The 17338-nt window shown below is 36.1% G+C and overlaps 1 protein-coding gene across 3 annotated transcripts in view; it reads right to left on the bottom strand.

Annotated features, from left to right (window-relative positions):
• The window catches only part of DYNC1I2 (dynein cytoplasmic 1 intermediate chain 2), a 29762-nt gene that overhangs the window by 944 nt on the left and 11480 nt on the right, over positions 1 to 17338 (bottom strand). For 2 of the 3 annotated variants that reach the window (XM_074873222.1, XM_074873221.1), the window contains exons 5-16: positions 17210 to 17269; positions 15865 to 15980; positions 7056 to 7145; positions 6650 to 6812; positions 6458 to 6557; positions 5812 to 5937; positions 4748 to 4894; positions 4306 to 4419; positions 3800 to 3933; positions 2638 to 2782; positions 1651 to 1791; positions 525 to 650 (exon numbers count right to left, since the gene is read on the bottom strand). In XM_074873222.1, the coding sequence (XP_074729323.1) occupies positions 525 to 650; positions 1651 to 1791; positions 2638 to 2782; positions 3800 to 3933; positions 4306 to 4419; positions 4748 to 4894; positions 5812 to 5937; positions 6458 to 6557; positions 6650 to 6812; positions 7056 to 7145; positions 15865 to 15980; positions 17210 to 17269 (1462 nt within the window). The remainder of the gene's footprint in view (positions 1 to 524; positions 651 to 1650; positions 1792 to 2637; positions 2783 to 3799; positions 3934 to 4305; positions 4420 to 4747; positions 4895 to 5811; positions 5938 to 6457; positions 6558 to 6649; positions 6813 to 7055; positions 7146 to 15864; positions 15981 to 17209; positions 17270 to 17338) is intronic. The other variant, XM_074873223.1, reaches the window with a different exon arrangement.

The raw sequence follows: 17338 nt of genomic DNA on the forward strand, positions 1-17338 counted from the left end.
GAAGCAGAATTTGAGAATCCTGTATCTGAGTATGTAATAATACAATTACAAGTTCAAATGATATGTCTCCACCTGACAGACTACCTCCAAAGGGGAATACTAATGCCATATCCTTATCCAATCAATTGGTTACGTACTACTGCAGTACACATACTTGCAATAGCAACAGCTTCCCTGTAGGAACAAAGTCAAGACTGCTTCACTGCAAAACTGTTTGTTCAGTACCTCTCAAGCTATGGTCAGAATTCACATGTGCCACAGTTAAAGATGATAAAATCTCTACAAACAAAACCATTGATTCTTTCATCTTATTTCACCAGCCTTACGTTAATGTTTTTACTTTTTGACTGGCTGCCAGATAGCAAGCTAAAAAGTTATGCTAGAATACCTGAAATAGACACAAAAAGGAAACATGAATTTGAAATAAAAATTCAATCTTATTCCTCTAATCACAAGGGAAAAAAGTTGTCAAAAGAAACTTAAGTGTTTTGTAATGTACTTCACAAAATACATGGTATACATACCTCTCCCACGTCATATATAACTATTTGTCCCTCTGAATCACCTACAGCAATCTCTCTCCCGGAATGTGTCCATCTCACACGGTTCAGAGCAGGATTGCCCTCCACAGTAATGCTTGCAGTTGGCACCTGTATCCATTTAAAACACATTGCTAAAAATTCATGAGGATTCCACAAGCTATATATAGATTACAGAACACACCTAGTCCCTCAGTGTTGAATCAGAAGTGTCCAACATTTCAGCTGATGAAGAGTACGTAGATCTCAAAGACTCTCGGTGGCCTTAAGCTGTCACATGACCAGAACACCACATCATCTGTCCCTCGGGCAAAGTACAAACACCCTCTATCAAAAAGCACATCTGCATTCCTGTCATGAGACAGGAGGCATAGGCATGCATTCAGTCAGACAGCAAGGAGGAGCGCTGGGTTCTCAAGAAAGATTATGACAGAGGGCTGGGATGAAATCAGCTGCTTTGGCAGGTTGAATCCTGTCCAAAGGCTAAAACCAGGTAATTCCAATTTAAAGCCATAGGCTGGGATACGCTCCTACAGAACTGCTTTCTTCTATATGCAGTTATGAGAAGGTGAAATTTAAGTACTGAGTATCTGTCAGGTTTTTCCTGTTACCTACCTCCAACAAGTTCTAGTCTCGGAAAAGATTTATACTATAATTATGTTTATAATTCACACCAGAAAACATTCAATTCTCTAAGTTTAGAAACAAATTACAATTTCACTGCAGTATTACAATGGCAATAGGAACAACAGTGGTGTGTGAGTAACAGGTTTGTTCCCACTGTTAAGCTATAGGCTGCCAAGGCCATACTGGGGGAGGTCTGTAATCACTTTCACAACATGGATCAGTGTTACGCCGACAGATGTTCTGCACTCTTGTTACAGGTAAAAGCAATTCAATTACCGCTGTTATTCATTATGAGGAGTCATTTGAGTTACAACCCTGTAATTAAAGAATGGTATCTATTACACAGAAACTACTGGAACTACAGAATATTTAAGAATAACAGCAAAAACTGAAACCAAAACGCTATGGTAAACTCCTGACATTTTTTTCCAAAGTGTACAAACACTTTTCCAGCTACATTTGACTGTCAACCTGACTGCCTCACCTCAGTATCATTGTTGAGATTCCACAGGTCAAGCCTGCCCATCCCATCCACACAGGCAAACAAAGCAGGGTGAGTTGGAGACCACATCACATCATAAACATAATCTGAGTTGTCTTCAAAGGAGTAGAGAGGTTTGTTATTCTGAAAAAAGCAAACATAACAATGTGATAGCCAAACTCTGCACTTCAAAATTATAAAGCTAACAGGTAAATCAAAATGCAGAACTTCAACAGCATCATCAGCAGTAACTAAAACATGATTCATATTTTGACTTACTTTAAAACAAAGGTCTATGCAAAAAGCAGCAAAAAATTAATGCTGTTATTAAAGGGATGCTTTCCAAAGCATGCAGCCTTTTTACTGGCTGCTACTATAAAACAAATCAGTAGCAAGCCAATATTGTAAGAGATTGTAAATTTAATGTATTAAGAATATTGTAAATCAAGCCATTGATAAATCAGTGACAGCAATTCAGACTGTTACTGGGAGATTCTAACTCTGCTTCCTCTGCTTTGCATTCCTCAGGTTATCAAAGTAACAGAGAAGGGTAATTCTGGCAATGGGAATGATAGGTATTTCAATTGTGATCCTCATGGAGTTTTAACTGACATCAGTTTTGGTGCTGTCCTTTAGTCCTCCACAAAATTGTAGCAAAACATTTGCCTTATGTGTAATATGAAGTAACTGATTTTACAACATGATTTACATTTGATTACATTGTAATTGATGTGGATAACAGAGGGCAAAAGGATGAACAGAATGGATCAGAAGTATACAAAGGATGTATAATCTGAAAGCAAAGCTTTTTGTTGTTAACTACAGTTTTGCTCATCAGCCGTCTCCTCTTTGCAGGACTGCTGCTGGGAACCTAGAGCGCTTCACAGGATTTGACCTCAGTTTACTGAAGTTTCTTAAGTAGCTTACATTATAGCACCACCTTGTGTCAAGGACTACAAAGAAAACCACTGAACTATCTATTTAAGTTACCTTAGTTGTCCAAAGCTTTACTGTCCAGTCAAAAGAAGAGGTGACAAAAAGATGTGAGAAGTCTACAGGTCCAACTGCTGCATGGCAGTTGATACCTGTGATTGGTCCCTGGTGTCCTTCAAACATCTCACTGATTCCAGCTTTGCTGTTTTAGAATATATAACCAAGGTTAATTTATCTGGAAACCATTCATCTGCAGACAGAGATAGCACTGAAATGCAATTTAAATATAGCCAAGAGAAGATTTTGCTGCTTTGTATGGAGGTTACCCCACTGCAAAAGGCTTCATTCACCACAAGATCACAGAAGATCAGGCTCAAATACAGACCTTAACTTCAACATCTATTTTCTGCTAACCTTAAGTGCCAAAATATACCACAGGGAGAAGAGACTCATTCAGCAGGTACAAGTCCACATATTTAACTACATCATTCTCTAGGCAATAGCTAAAACTTCCATTCATTCGAAGAACAAAATCCAGTCCTCGGGAATAAGCATTAAAACTACCACTGACTTAAGAGAAGTTCCATGTACCTTATGGACACAGGGCTCAGACATAAAACAGTAACAATATATCCCTAATAGCCTCCTATCAGAAGCGATGAAAAAGAAGGGGGGGAACAGATGGGAAGGATGTTACACAAAAGTGATACAATTTTGGCTATTTTGGAACTAAAAAGCTGTGCAGCAAGGGTGATGTGTATTTGAGATGAAACCTGGACACTCAATTATATTTAAGAAAGCAATTGATAAGATACAGTCAGACAATTTCAAAATAGATTGAACAGCAGGAGAAAAGCTAGCCAATTTAAGATTTGTGCGTGATGTTACTGTACAATTATCTACAGAACCGATACGAAGTTTGGAATGTTCTGCTACAATTCAAATGAATAAACCAGCAGTGACCTGTGCTGCCCTCATCAACACAAACAACTCCTAGTCACTGAAGGCAACACAGTACCAATTCAATATTCCAACTTCTCTGGTTTTAATGAAGCTGTTACCCAGGAAAAAGTGTGCAGTGGAATTCATATACAGCTATTTTGAACTCCTTCAGGACAAAGGAGTAAATATGCACTATAAATTTTAGGAGTGTAAAGCATGCAGGGACTCATCCTTTCACTATTTTTATTTCCTTTGAATAATTAAAGTTTGTATTCACCTGCCATGACGGCATGCAGTGTACACTGAGCCTTCTTCACTGCCAACAACAAAGTTGTTGACATCTCCAATAGGGAAGGACATGCAGGTAACAGCCACAGCCTTGGACTGTTTGTGAACCAGCTCCATGCTATCCTGTAGTGAAAATGTCAGCAACTTACTTTAAAAAAAATTGAAACATTAACATCTACAAAGTCATTTAGATTTCTCAATAGGAGGTTTTTTAAATTTTATTTTACTTGTACAGAATTGGGCAGGAATAAGAAAGTTATTTATTGTTAAAATTGTGTTTGCCACTAACACAAGTGCAACAAAAATATACAAAAGTATCCACAGACTATATTTGATTCCACAGGTGGGGTAATATTTTATTAAAAATTTTATCAAAGCTACCTTAAGTATAATTCTGTGTGTTGGGAAAATGTTTATTAATGCTTTTTAGATTCACTAAGTTTTTACAAGATATTAATCTGGAATAGATACTATATATATCCAAAGTTATCTTACCTGTGGTTGGGAAAGCATGTCCAGACTCCAAGAGCATATTTTTCCATCAGTTGAGATACTAATCAAATTATGAGCATTCTGGGTCCCAACAACATTTACACAATACACTGGGTGCTAAAAAATGTAAAATACTATCAGGAAAAGGAATTTCCAAGTAACAACCAAATCTGGTATAATTAATACACAGCAAAATATACAACTTAACCATTTAACAAAGCTTGAAAGATTGATCACAGTACAGTACAAAGAATACTCCCCTACAAAACTGATAGTTGTTTTTCTGACACTGATTTTTATGAAAAGTCGGGTTCCTCAGTGATAGCATTGGCAAAATATGGACATAAGCATTTAAGCACTATTAATCAAGTGCACTGGACAGAGCTTCCTAGAGGTTAAATACATCTCATCAGGGAACAGTCCTTGAAGATATTTCACCCCCTACCGTGTGAGCAGCAGCTGAAAGGGGAGTTCTCTGCACTGGGGTTCTCTTATTGCTGCGATTATCCCATAGCACTATTTGGCCTGAGTATGTGCCACCAACCACCAGATTGGGATGAAATTTTGCAAATGTAGCTGACATCACTGCTGACTGAAAGGAAAAAGACAAACAAACAACAAAATACACAAGAAACCATCATTCAACGATGATACGTCTAAAACTAAAGAAAAGAGGACCAAATGTCAGAGTAAGTTCTTTGCCTAGATCATTGTCCAATTACTTAAGGATTCACAAACCCTTTGTGAAACCCCAAGTCTTTTAATTTGTATTAATAAAATTAAAGTTCTCTTTTCTTTCATATGTATACATTTGTACTCCTCCTATCATAGTTTGTTAGCAAAAAAAGGCCCAGTAATGCACAAGATTTTAATAATGTTTTGCCACATTCTCGGATAATTTTCTTAGAGAATATACAAATCTGTTTTGGTACAATAAAGTTACGTTTGTGATCTGGGCTTTGACAGTAATCTGACAATGTGAGATTAAATTTTGACCCAACTACGTAATTTTTCAGAATTATGGCATTTTGAAAATAAAGTGGCTATCCCAGTCTTGGCATAATGGAAGAGATTTGCATGTTTTTATCTTTCAGAAAACTACCAGAAAACCTCCATCTGCCTTTTTCTTGACACATGTTTCTAGTTTTCATCCTTGCTCCGTCTCCTCAGGCCATCTTCATTTTTCAGTAAACTAAGCTCTAGTAGTATATGATCCCACTCAATCCTCTTACATACAAACCTTCTTTGTGGTTCAACCATTACACAAGGTTTTAAATAAATTAAAATAAGAAAATGAGTTTTCAAACAAGACTGAATTCTGAATGCTGTCAGAAATTCCAAAACAGAATGTTTCTAAACTGAAATCTCTAGCTATCCACATCTGTTTGCAAATACATGCGGTTAAAGTGAATGCCAGCCCAATGAAATCATTATGTTGACAAGCATAAGGAAGGTACTTGTCTAAGTTCATCAATGTAAAATCTTTAGGCTCCCGAGACAGAATCATACCTGACAGTGAAAGACATACTCTGGAGTAGTTTTCTTGTACTTCATATTCCATACAAGGGCCACCCCATCAGGCTCATGAGGTGCATCCTCATTGTTGTTGTAAGAGGCTACAAGTAGTTCTGGGTACTGTACAGTAAGTGAAAAAGACTCAAAGTAAGCAAGATGACTAGCTAATGGTCCAGACAATCCTAGAATCTTTGTTTTTTTTCAACAAAATAGGGTTAAAAAAAACCCCACACCAAATACCAAAAGCCACCTTACGTTATATATAAATGAGAAATTGTCAAAACTGTAATTGTTTCAAATTTAGCTCATAAAACAGTATTAACACATTAGAGTCTTGCTCTGTTTTTCATAACTTGCTTTTAAATGTAAAAAACAGTACTTTTAAGTGAAGCTAACAGTTACCTCTACAAAGTAGTCCATAAACCAGGAACAAGTATGCCAAAGACCTTCTTCATAATACAAACCTTTGGCTACTTTTCACAGAAGATTAACAGCTTTGTTTAGTTTTTGCAAACTACGGAGCATGTAAGTAACACATTTAGAAATACAGCTTGCATCAAGTGAACTTACAAAAGGGTCAAATGCATAGAACTAGAAGAATTTACAAAGGTAACTGCTTAACATAAGCATTATTTTTTACCTGAGATGACCAGTCCAAACAACTGACAACACGATGCTTTGACCAACGTTCATCAAAAAACTGCCTGTTTAAGGACAGTTTTGCTCCTGCTTGAATCTCTCTATAAAGGCAATTAGCAGATATTAATCTTAGATCACTTTTTCGATTACAAATATTGCACATTCACAGTGAAGTATTCAACATTCATGTTACCCTTCTTTGTCTTCTAAGTCTCTTCCACTGTAGTCAAAGAAAATGTTGATTTGCTCAGAAAGGGCTCTTTCGACAATCCTTGTGGAATGGTCAAAGAAACTTAAAAATTCTTCAGAATGCAAAATTTGTTGTTTTTCCTCTTCTGTAAGTTCATGAGGGGCAGCTGGAAAAGAAGTATACATACAGTCTCTGGACTGCATACTTTCACCAATTCTTTCCAAGAAAGAAAAACAGTATTTATTGTGATGTTGGAAAATTGGTTTCCTAACATCCATAGGTTTTAAAAACATTTTTGAATTTTATATTTTGCTAGCTGAAATGTAAATCGAATTAATTTCAACTTAAAGAAATTTAAAATTTATTGATGCCTTTCTTTACAGCACATTCAGAATGAGGTGAACTGTACCTTCTTCCTCCTCCGCTTTTTTTAGTGTTTTTTCTTCCTCAGGTTCAACTAACGGTTTTGGTGCAACCACATCATCTTCATCTTCTTCATCTATGGAGAAACATTATGGTGAGACTATCAATGTTTTTAAAGAAGAACAGTAACATTCCATATGAATCTCAAACGAGATGATTTAAAATGGTATCATTTAGTTTAAAATGGTTATATTTGTAAAATGCAGTCCCCAGGATAACATTATCTCAAACCAAAAGATCATTGGAACACTGTCTACACCTGGATTTTAGTTGCACTAAATGATGTGGTTGTATAAACTGAAATAAGACACATAAGAAATTGAGAAGAATGCAAAGTGGAAATCTCTCTTACAAGCATTTATGATTCCACACAAAACCATGTGGTGGATGCATGTTCTGTGTAACATGCTGACACATTAATGCTGCAGAATAAAGAAAAATCAAATGTCTAAAATAGTCTACTGAGCAGCTGCTTACTTGTGATCTGAAACCATCAGAGTCTAATGGGTCTTTGCATGGCATGAAGATGGCTTACATTAGCTTTCAGGTTGCTATTCTGAGAGGCAAATTTTGCTAAAGATAATAGCAGGGAGATTACATTTTTTCTGTCATTCTAAATGCAAGTCTCATTATCTGTATCATGTTTGGCAATGATAACTTTACGGCAAAATGTGTTTTCCCTAATTGCAATGAATAACATAAAATGTTAATGTTCAGGAATACTGACAAGGTTTACAACACTTTCTGCATTTCTACATTTTATTCTTTGAATACTGTAAACCAGAAAATAACTTTAAATTACTTAGTGTTGTGGAATATGCATTTTCTGGTTTTTCTTCATCCACCTTCTAGGATAAGCTTCTGAAAAGACTATTTTTATTGGTTAAACAGCTATGTCATCTGTTTATAAGGGAATGGCAGCAGGAGTCTGCTGCATGCCTCATCACAAGTAATGAGACAGTATTCAACAGGGACTAGGCTTGTTTGTTGCAGCCATCTCCCTGACCCATGTTCCAAGTTACCTAACAAAAAAAAAAGTAAAAAAAAAAGTCCACATGCATGCACACACACACAAAAAAAAAAGTAAGTGTGGTCAAGGGATGGGAACCAGCTGCCAAGCCATGGTCCCAGCAGCTAGGCCAGCTGACTAGATAGCAACAACCAGATGGTACTGCTAGGATTGTCTCTCTGCTATGAGGTGGCAATGGGATGGCACAACATTTTTCTGCCTGACTGCTTCCAATCATGTCTTTCCCCAATGGCAAGCCTGTGCAATTACCAGCACTCCAGGAGGTCTACAGACAAGCCTTTACCCTGCAAACAAAATACAGCTTGTAGGCCATACCAGCTGCCAAACCACACACATAGTGATAGGTTTAAAGAGGTCTGAAAATCTTTCTAACTCCATAGTATAGGCAATAAAAATATAACTGTACCTGCAGGAAAGAAAGCTTTAAATGACACTGTATAATGCACACAATAATACAAACTCCAACTTAATCAAAATGATAATGACGTATGCCAATCCTACATTACTTGAAATTGAGCGATTTTTACGTTCTGACAAGTTTACAGAACTAGGATAAATGGCATGAATGATTTCAATATATGCTCATACTTTTGAACCAAATGGTGAAGGTTAAAATCTTTCCTTTCAAGGGCCTCAATCAGCCACAAAGGAAAACAGTAATCACTGTCTTTTCAGCCAGCCCAACCGCATTTGTCAGCCCTTTCTCCGTCAATGCAGCCAGAGCAATCAACCTGCCAAACATTCAGAATGGAAAAACAATCTGAAAATACAGGGTATAATGCACCTGCCAGTGAAAATGGCCATTTCAAGAAAAGCTAGTGATCTCAGTGACCCTGCTGAGGAGGCGGTGGTGCAAAGGGGAAAGAACGCGTAAAAGAATTCTTGGTGATCTCCACTCTCTTGCACATTGACACTTCCTTACAAAGCATGCCAATTACAGCTTTTGTGCTACTTAAAAAAAATGAAAGCTTTTTTGGGCAAAATAATCACGCAGAGAAACAGAAAGACACTGCTCCTTTTTAGATGGATTCACATGTACAGCGGACCAGTAATCTGAAAACTGTATAACTTGTAGCAATTCTAAGGGATGGAATTCTTAATGTCAAATCACTATAGGTGTGAACACTTATTAATTAAAAAATGCAATACGAGTTAACACACATGATTTTGAGAACAACAAATACAGGACGACATATTCACATTACAGCCACTTGGATAAAAATCCCCTTCTTGTTCATCCTGCCAATCAATCTTGCGGATTTAAATGATGCCTTCAAATTTAAAAATTTGGTTTTGGGTCACCCTGGATACATTATTCTAGCTTTGAAAGTCCCAAATTAGAAATTGCAGCCCAACCCCCCATTAGTCATACTACACTGATTCTAAGTACCATTTTCAGTGACAGGAGTCAAATTCTTGTCAAATGCAGATGGTCAACCCCTTAGTGCTAAGTGACCTTCTAATCTACATATTTTATTCAAAAGATCATATAGTTGATTGCTCTTGCCTTTTAATGTTTGAAACATAAATGGCATATATTATACAGAGATCTAAATTCCTCCATAGTACTTTCACTGCATACAGCCAGCTGATATTAGTGCATTTAAATGCAGGATACAGCACTTATTTTAATATTCTCAAAGTATCAGACTTGAAATTGAACATGTCATCTCACTGTGATTTATCTGTAACTACGTAAATCTAAAACCTCTCTAAAGAAAAGTCATGTGCAAACTTTCTCATTATGGGATCTGGAGGAAAAAAACCCAACGCAAAACAAAAAAAGTCCACATACGCAAGTTCTTGACTTCATTATCCAAAACTAGGATGCTTTCTTATCCAAAACTAGGACACTTTCTTGTAGAAGTTTACAATCAAAAAGGGCAACATGAAGCTGTTAGACAACCAGAGATAAGAATTTTTTTTTTTTTAATTACTTTTCCTGTCTCTCCTTTATCTTGAATTTATTTAATAACAGGCCAGGTGCTGGTATTTTCAAGGAATTGGCATAACAATAAGATACTACCCAGCAAACACTGAAAGACTGGACATACTATTTCTGAAAAAGTTCCACATCTAGTAAGTCAAGAACCATGATAACAGTAGTGTACTGCATTTATTTCAAGCCAGCTACATCAATTTGGAAACCCTAAAGGCACTGCCTAAATTCATCCTCCTTATTCATTATTGACTGTACCTACTGGCATTTTATGCCACTTCAACTGTCAATATACCAAATACAATTTCACATTTTAAAAAAGGCTGCTAAGACTTAGAAAAGTCGTAGGGCCGTTAAGACAGGAAAGTGGACTCTATGTGACATCAACGTTCATGAATATTCATTATAATATGCAAAGGTTTTAACTCCATGTTATTTCTGACAGGCAAACAGGGAATCTAAGGTTACAAACTGAGCAGTAAAGATTGCATAAAAATAGCAACTACTTTAATAGCCACAAATTGTCAATGAATGCTAAAAACAGGTTTAATGAACCACTGAATTTTTACTTTGAGTTAACATCAAAATTGTGATGTATTTTGGCAAGACAGAAAGAAAAGCAGTGCTGTAAATTAGGCTGCACCTAGCAATAACACTGTAGAGTGAAGTTCCAGTTGTCTGAGTAATCTGTTGCTGCAGAGTAGGTTAATCAGAGTTAAATCATCTGTGAAATGGGTGGCTTTTGTTAAGCTGAATGTCTTCATATCAAGTTTTCCCATCTATATTTCACTGTGCATTTAAGGCATGTACAGGATAATACATGAATATATAAGGGTCTATTATTTCTTTCTAAGATATTAAAATGTAAAAATGCTACATTCACAGTAACAGCACCCAGGAAGCCAATCCCATACACCAAATTGTTATTACTCTGAAAATATTAAGCATTTTTGTCTAATTCTGACTTAAGCAGTCTGCGTCTTGGCGACTTTACCACACAATAATTCCTCAAAGAGTGGAGCTAATGCAATAATACTGTCTACAGTTAATTGTGATTGCACATGCACTATGTTGTACAGCAGCAGTAAATAACAAGTATCCCATTAGCCCAGGAAAAGCTTTAACTGTGACAGCTAAGCAGAATCATATTCCCCTATATGCCTATCTTTCTTTGGATTAACTACTTCAAGGACTCATAACACATCTTTATTGGTGTATTGGTGACTAATTTCTTTCCGTGCAAATTTGAACAGTATGTTAGCAAATCACAAAGGAAGAGATCGAACAGTATAACAGAGAGCAGTGTAGCAAGAAGTACAGATAAGAAAAAAATGTAGCACCAATGATTACAGTACTCTGCGTGGTGGCCAACATGGAGCCTGCAGAACATTAAGACATATACCAGAGTTCACATCTGAATTGCATCTCTGTTGTTGAAACTGCTTCTGCTACCTGCTAGAAGGAAATGAGTGTATGAAGAGAACACAGTTTCAAATGTATTTTCAGAGAGTAGATCTGAAAATCTGCTGCCTGAAAAAGCATGCCAAATAGAGGCTAAATAACAGCCCTAATAACCAGTTGACCACACTAGCTAAAAAACATGTCCACCAAAATTGGACAATGGGGGAATCAGGCACCAGTGTTATACACAGCATCATGGGAAGTGAGAAATGGATTTAGATAGTAGAAAAGGGGATGGCAGAACAAGGATGCTGGGGAATGGAGCAGCCTAAACACAGGATGTTCACGTTATGATGGTGACAAAAGTTACTGAAGTCTAGTAATGGCATAGAGACATAGACATTTAGGCTTATTATTTATGAATTAAGGGAGAACAACACTGAGTATGGCACAACACTTATCAAGCCAAAATAAATTTATTTTGTCTCTAAACAAAAAAGACCATTACCTTATCACAGAATGACAAACCCCCAAAACACAGGAACAGGAGGTGCCAAGAGAACAAGGAAAAAAATGGGCACATTTTTTCTGCTCTGTTCCTCAGAACAATGAACCATTTTGTGATTTCATTTCATTTCTTTTACATAATAAATACAACTGCTACAGAAACAGTAGAGTTAAAAGACTAAGGCTATTGAAAATTCTGGAAAAAAAAAAAGTGTGTGTGGGAAGTACTGAAGACAGATATGTGTCAGTATTTTCATCAAAGCAAGAAGTTGGAAAGCAGCAAGACTGCCACCCCCAACACCATTTCTTACTGTGTTTCTCTTTTTTTACATCCTTAGTCACTTGTATATATGGGACCTTGAGGAAAGAGCAGCTGTGGGCTACATCCATCATATGAAAAGCCCATAAAACAAGTATTGCAGATTTACCTTCTAAGTCTACTCTGGATGTGGGCATCTTCCTATACAAACATGCTTATTAATTTCAGTTAATGGGGAAATTTAATATTCCATACTGCTCAGAAAACAGTGAATGAATCATCTTTAGAGCGCTGAGCCAATCTCTTATCAGAGTGAAACTGATTTCTAGAAGATATCATGATTTTACTGTTTTATAAGATTATAAAAAGAATCAAGCCTCCTAAGACAGGCAGTTTCTGAAATACTTTGAGGTCATAAATAAACAACATATTAGTACTGCAATAAAACAAGGGAAGTTGTGAGAACTGTTAGCACACTCAATGTCTCCACATCTTAAGGAAGCCGGCACATTTCAAAATTAAGAGCTGGGCACTGTATAAGAGAAAGACGAGGCTATCCACTATTTTGGATACAACACTTCAAAGGAGTGGGGGTGAAGAAATGTGGAAAAGTCATAATTCCAGCAGTGATACTTTTCTTAGCACAAAGAGGCTATAGTGCCACTACCACTGAGGTCACATTCTAGCTCTAGCATCTAGGGCTGCATGCAAACTGGTCATTCTTTCATTACAAAGGGAGAGGATCACTGGCTTAGAACAGTTGCAGCCAAGAAGCCTCACATCTACAAGATAGTGGGGGGGGGAGTTACTTCATATCTGAATATCATCTAGGAAAGTGCAACAAGTCTGCACTATACAGAAGCATGAACACATAAACTTAATCTACCTCCCTTTTTTAACTATGGAATTTTCCTGTTTTGGATTTCTCAACTACTGAATGCAGTCTTTTCTATCAACTTCTGAGACAAGTGACCTTCACATTTTAAAACCAGAATTGTTCAGGTAAAAGATACTCATTATTTATATTTAACTGTTTCTTACACTGAATACAAAATGGGCATCTCCAAAGGCCAACTTGAAGTTGAGGACACAAATCTTCCCCATGTAACTGTCATTTTGTTTGTGTTGCCATAAATATTTTCATGACAATTAGGAACTGTTTTGGTTTAAAACTAGTTTTTCCCTACTTCCTATCTGACCCACCAGACAGATTAGTTGTAAACTCAATTGTTTCCCAATTCAGGTTACAATATAACTGCATAACAATTGTGGCACACACAAGCAGAACAAAGACGGCTGGGTTTTTTTATGTTTGGGGTTTTTTTTCTTTCTTTCTTTTTTCCTCAAAATCGGTGTTAGCACAATTCAACCTACAGCACAAGTGGACCTAAACCTGCAGAATGACTGCACAGCATATCTAATAAAACTGCTTCTATTTTCCTTTGTTCAAAAGCACAGCTCTAACAGCATTTTAAAATCTGAAGATATGAAAAGTCCAGTCCACTTCATTTCATAAGAGAGTGTGAACACTGGATGTAACCTAGCTGAGATGCAACTTGTTGCTGTACAAGGGAACTACTGAAGATTACTTGTATGTGTAATTCAGCTGCAAGCTCAACTTTCAAGTGTACTTTGTAAGATTATTTTTAATTTACAGTATACTCACTAAATAAACCACAAAAACTCAAGGTAGTGTGAATAAATAAGAAGCACTGAGATAAATTAAAATTAGATGGAATATATCTAACTGCACTCTGAAAATTCAGCATATTGCTTTTGTCAATTGTTTTAAAGACTTCAAAATTTTCTTCCCATAATCAAGATCTGTCACCTAGTGACTCCCTTTTTTTGGAGGCAGTGTGATTTTTTTTTTTTTTAAAAACCCATGTCCTATTTCAGATGTCAGCATAAATTTTGAACAGAAAGCTTATTTATGAATGTATTTAGGCAGTCTTAGGACCTTAAAAAGATCCTTGACACAAAATGATGACAACGCATCTGTAAGTTACTTTTGTGAAGTACACATACATAAAATAATGATGATGACCCTCAAAAAACCAGTATTATTTTTAAGGTGGAATAGATCAGGAGACAACATCTGTTTTGAGAGCGCTTTCTGGTAAACGCAGAAATACTGATGATCCGTCTTTCCAGCTCTGCTACAGTAAACCTCAGCTACAGCATATCTACTGACTGCACAACTAAGATCGTATGATCCCAGGCAATTTCCACTGACAGCAAGCAGAAGTAAACTCTTCAAGCACAGAAACTATGAACTAAGTCTTCAGACACCATGATCCTGACAGAGTGGATGAAAAAAACTTGAGAGATTAGAGAAAGGGAAAGGTAAAAGCATAGGAGAAATGAAAGCAGGAAAACCCAAAACACCTGTCTGTGCAGGGATACAGATAAAATGAAGAATGGAGAAGAAATGCAGTTAGAGAAAAAGCATATCCTCTGTTACTCTGGCTCACTGAATAATGAAGTTTGAAAGATCTGGTTTGTGTTCTGAAGACACACGATCCCTTATACTGGATATCCAGAAATAAGAAGGGAAGAAACTTCTCAACACTAAGTATTGTTGCAATTTCTTCCTTTCTTTGCCCTCCCCTTTCCTTCCCACTTAAACTCATTCACAGTGTCATTTGCATCTAGTTAAACTTGCCAAAGTGACTTCAAGACACACTCTAGACAAGAGCAGCATATTGATTAAACTGGAGCAACAACAACAACTCTGCATCACTTGTATTGCACTTTATATCATCTGTATTACACTTTCAGGTAAATTATACAGTTTCTGGAAACACCAGCATAAGATTTCAGTTGAGTATTCTCTTCAGGTTTTAAAAAGTGCTTTTATCGTCTTGCATAAACACCCAAAAGTTCACATACCGAAGAGCAGGAAAATGCAAAATTATGAATGTAGATTTAGGTGCTAAAATTGCTACTGAAGACACATACTCAAAGTCAGTCATATTAAACAACTAAGATTTTGTTGTGGAACTACACACAAACTAGGTCAAGATCAGTATTTTCATTTGCAGCTAAATTCAAGTGTTTCAACATTGAAAAGCAAATTTATTAGCCAACTATGTTTTCTTCAGAAAGATTTATTTTCTGAAAAGCAAACAAGTCATGACTGAAAGAAAGCATATGCTCAATTGCCAAGAACAGAAACTGTATGGGTTAATAAAGAAATGAGTTCCTTCTTTTAAAACTCAATGTATAAGCTCCAGGTATAAAAATGTAAATTCTTAAAAAGTTGGAGCGTTTAACTGCTAAGTTTGTTGTAAGGATACAAAGCCTTCAAGTAAGTTGTGTGTGGATTCTTAAGTGTCATAAACGCAAGATATAGCCCACTTTTATTTATCAGTTGCCAGCTAATTAAGCAATTTGGTGTCTAATCTGAACATTTACTAGGAGTGAGAAAATACCATGTATCAGTAATAAGAGTAATGTTAAACAAGATGCAGAATGACAGTAACAGTCTTAAGCAAGACCTAAGTGAATTTAAAAATAGAATTTATATCAATTATCTCACAGACAAACCTTCATTCTACCTTATTAAGTTTTAAGATCACAAGTGCTGGTTCTAATTCAGTCAGTCATTATCATAATAAAAGCAAAACAACTTAGGTAGTAACAAGTTAACCATTCACCTTCCTTTGGCTGAGTCATAACAGGTGTTTGCGTCTCCTTTGTATATGTAACAATTTCTCGAGGAGGAAAGTCAACTTGCGTAATTTTGGCCATTCCAAGTTTAACAGGTCCACGTCTAAATAAAATTAATAGAGAAATCAGAAAAAATATTTAACTTTATTAATTACTTCATATTTTGCCTAGAATAATACCCAAGTTATCATGCCATAGCACTGTTTAGTCAAACTTAAATCCAGTGGAACTTAAATCTGAAGGAGTCACATGATTATGACTAATATTTTACTATAATTATTATTTGAAATCATCAGCTATTTATATATCTACGACACAAAGAAAGATGTGCAAACATATATATGGATTATAGGATATGACTTTAAAGTTTTGGTCTTTGTGGTTGACTAAGGCACTGCTACATATATGACTATCCCTATTTTTAGTGGAACAGATCTGCTCACGAGTCAGATTTCTACAGCAATGGTTCTAGGATTTTAAAGTTTAAAAACCAGCTTAGTTATTCTGAAAGAAAAAGCATTTCCTAGTCCTTTTAACTTTGCTGCCCTTTTTTGTCTACCTCTAAGGTACTCTTTAGAATGCAGAACTGAATTCAAATCTGAAACTCACACACTGACAAGTGATTTATCCGTAATACATCAGAATATGATACTGAAAACCTCTGAGCTTTCTGACTTTAGCTTATGGAAGATCCCATCAATGCAGATATAGCTAGTATCAAACTACAATGCATAACGTACTTCCAAAAACCACACAACATTAATTCAGTCATTGTAACTTCCTATAAAAGCTATTTCAGTACGCATTGTAGTAATACTGTAATGATCCAACAACAGTTTACCTATATCAAATTTAGCTTCTTATTATCCACCCCTCTCAAAAGGTAAAAGCAAAATAAAAAGAGTAACTCCTTTTGAAAGGTTTTGGTGGGCTGAATCATAACTCTTATAGCACAATATGGGTTTTATTAAGTGCTTATAATGAGCTACAACTTTTATAAACATATTTATAAGAAAAGATGGGAGCTACTCTGTTTTTAAATAGTTATTCTAAGCTTTTTAAAGAAATGACTTTTTAATGTTTACATTTTGCTAAAGAAAGACTCAAAGAAAAACATGAATAAGTAAGTTTTGTTATTAGAAATAAGCATCTTATGTATATTAACTAACATAAAAATTTCCCATTGCAAGCAAACTGCATTAAGTCTAGGGATAGGGAATTTCTGTTACAGAACAGTCTCTTAACAACTTGAAGTCTTAAAGAAGAAATAAGCTCTCATACTTATTATCCATAAGTACATGAAAGAGGGAATATAAGAAATCTATGCAATACCCCAGATCGGAATCAGAGTGGAGCTGAAGAACTGATGGATCAGTATCCCAATGCAGCGTCCTGATACCCCAGGTTGAACAATCATGCAGCATTAGCAAAAAAGGCCAGAGATTAGTGAAGCAAATACAC

Source organism: Strix uralensis, chromosome 6, assembly GCF_047716275.1.
Source record: "Strix uralensis isolate ZFMK-TIS-50842 chromosome 6, bStrUra1, whole genome shotgun sequence".
Lineage (NCBI taxonomy): Eukaryota > Metazoa > Chordata > Aves > Strigiformes > Strigidae > Strix > Strix uralensis.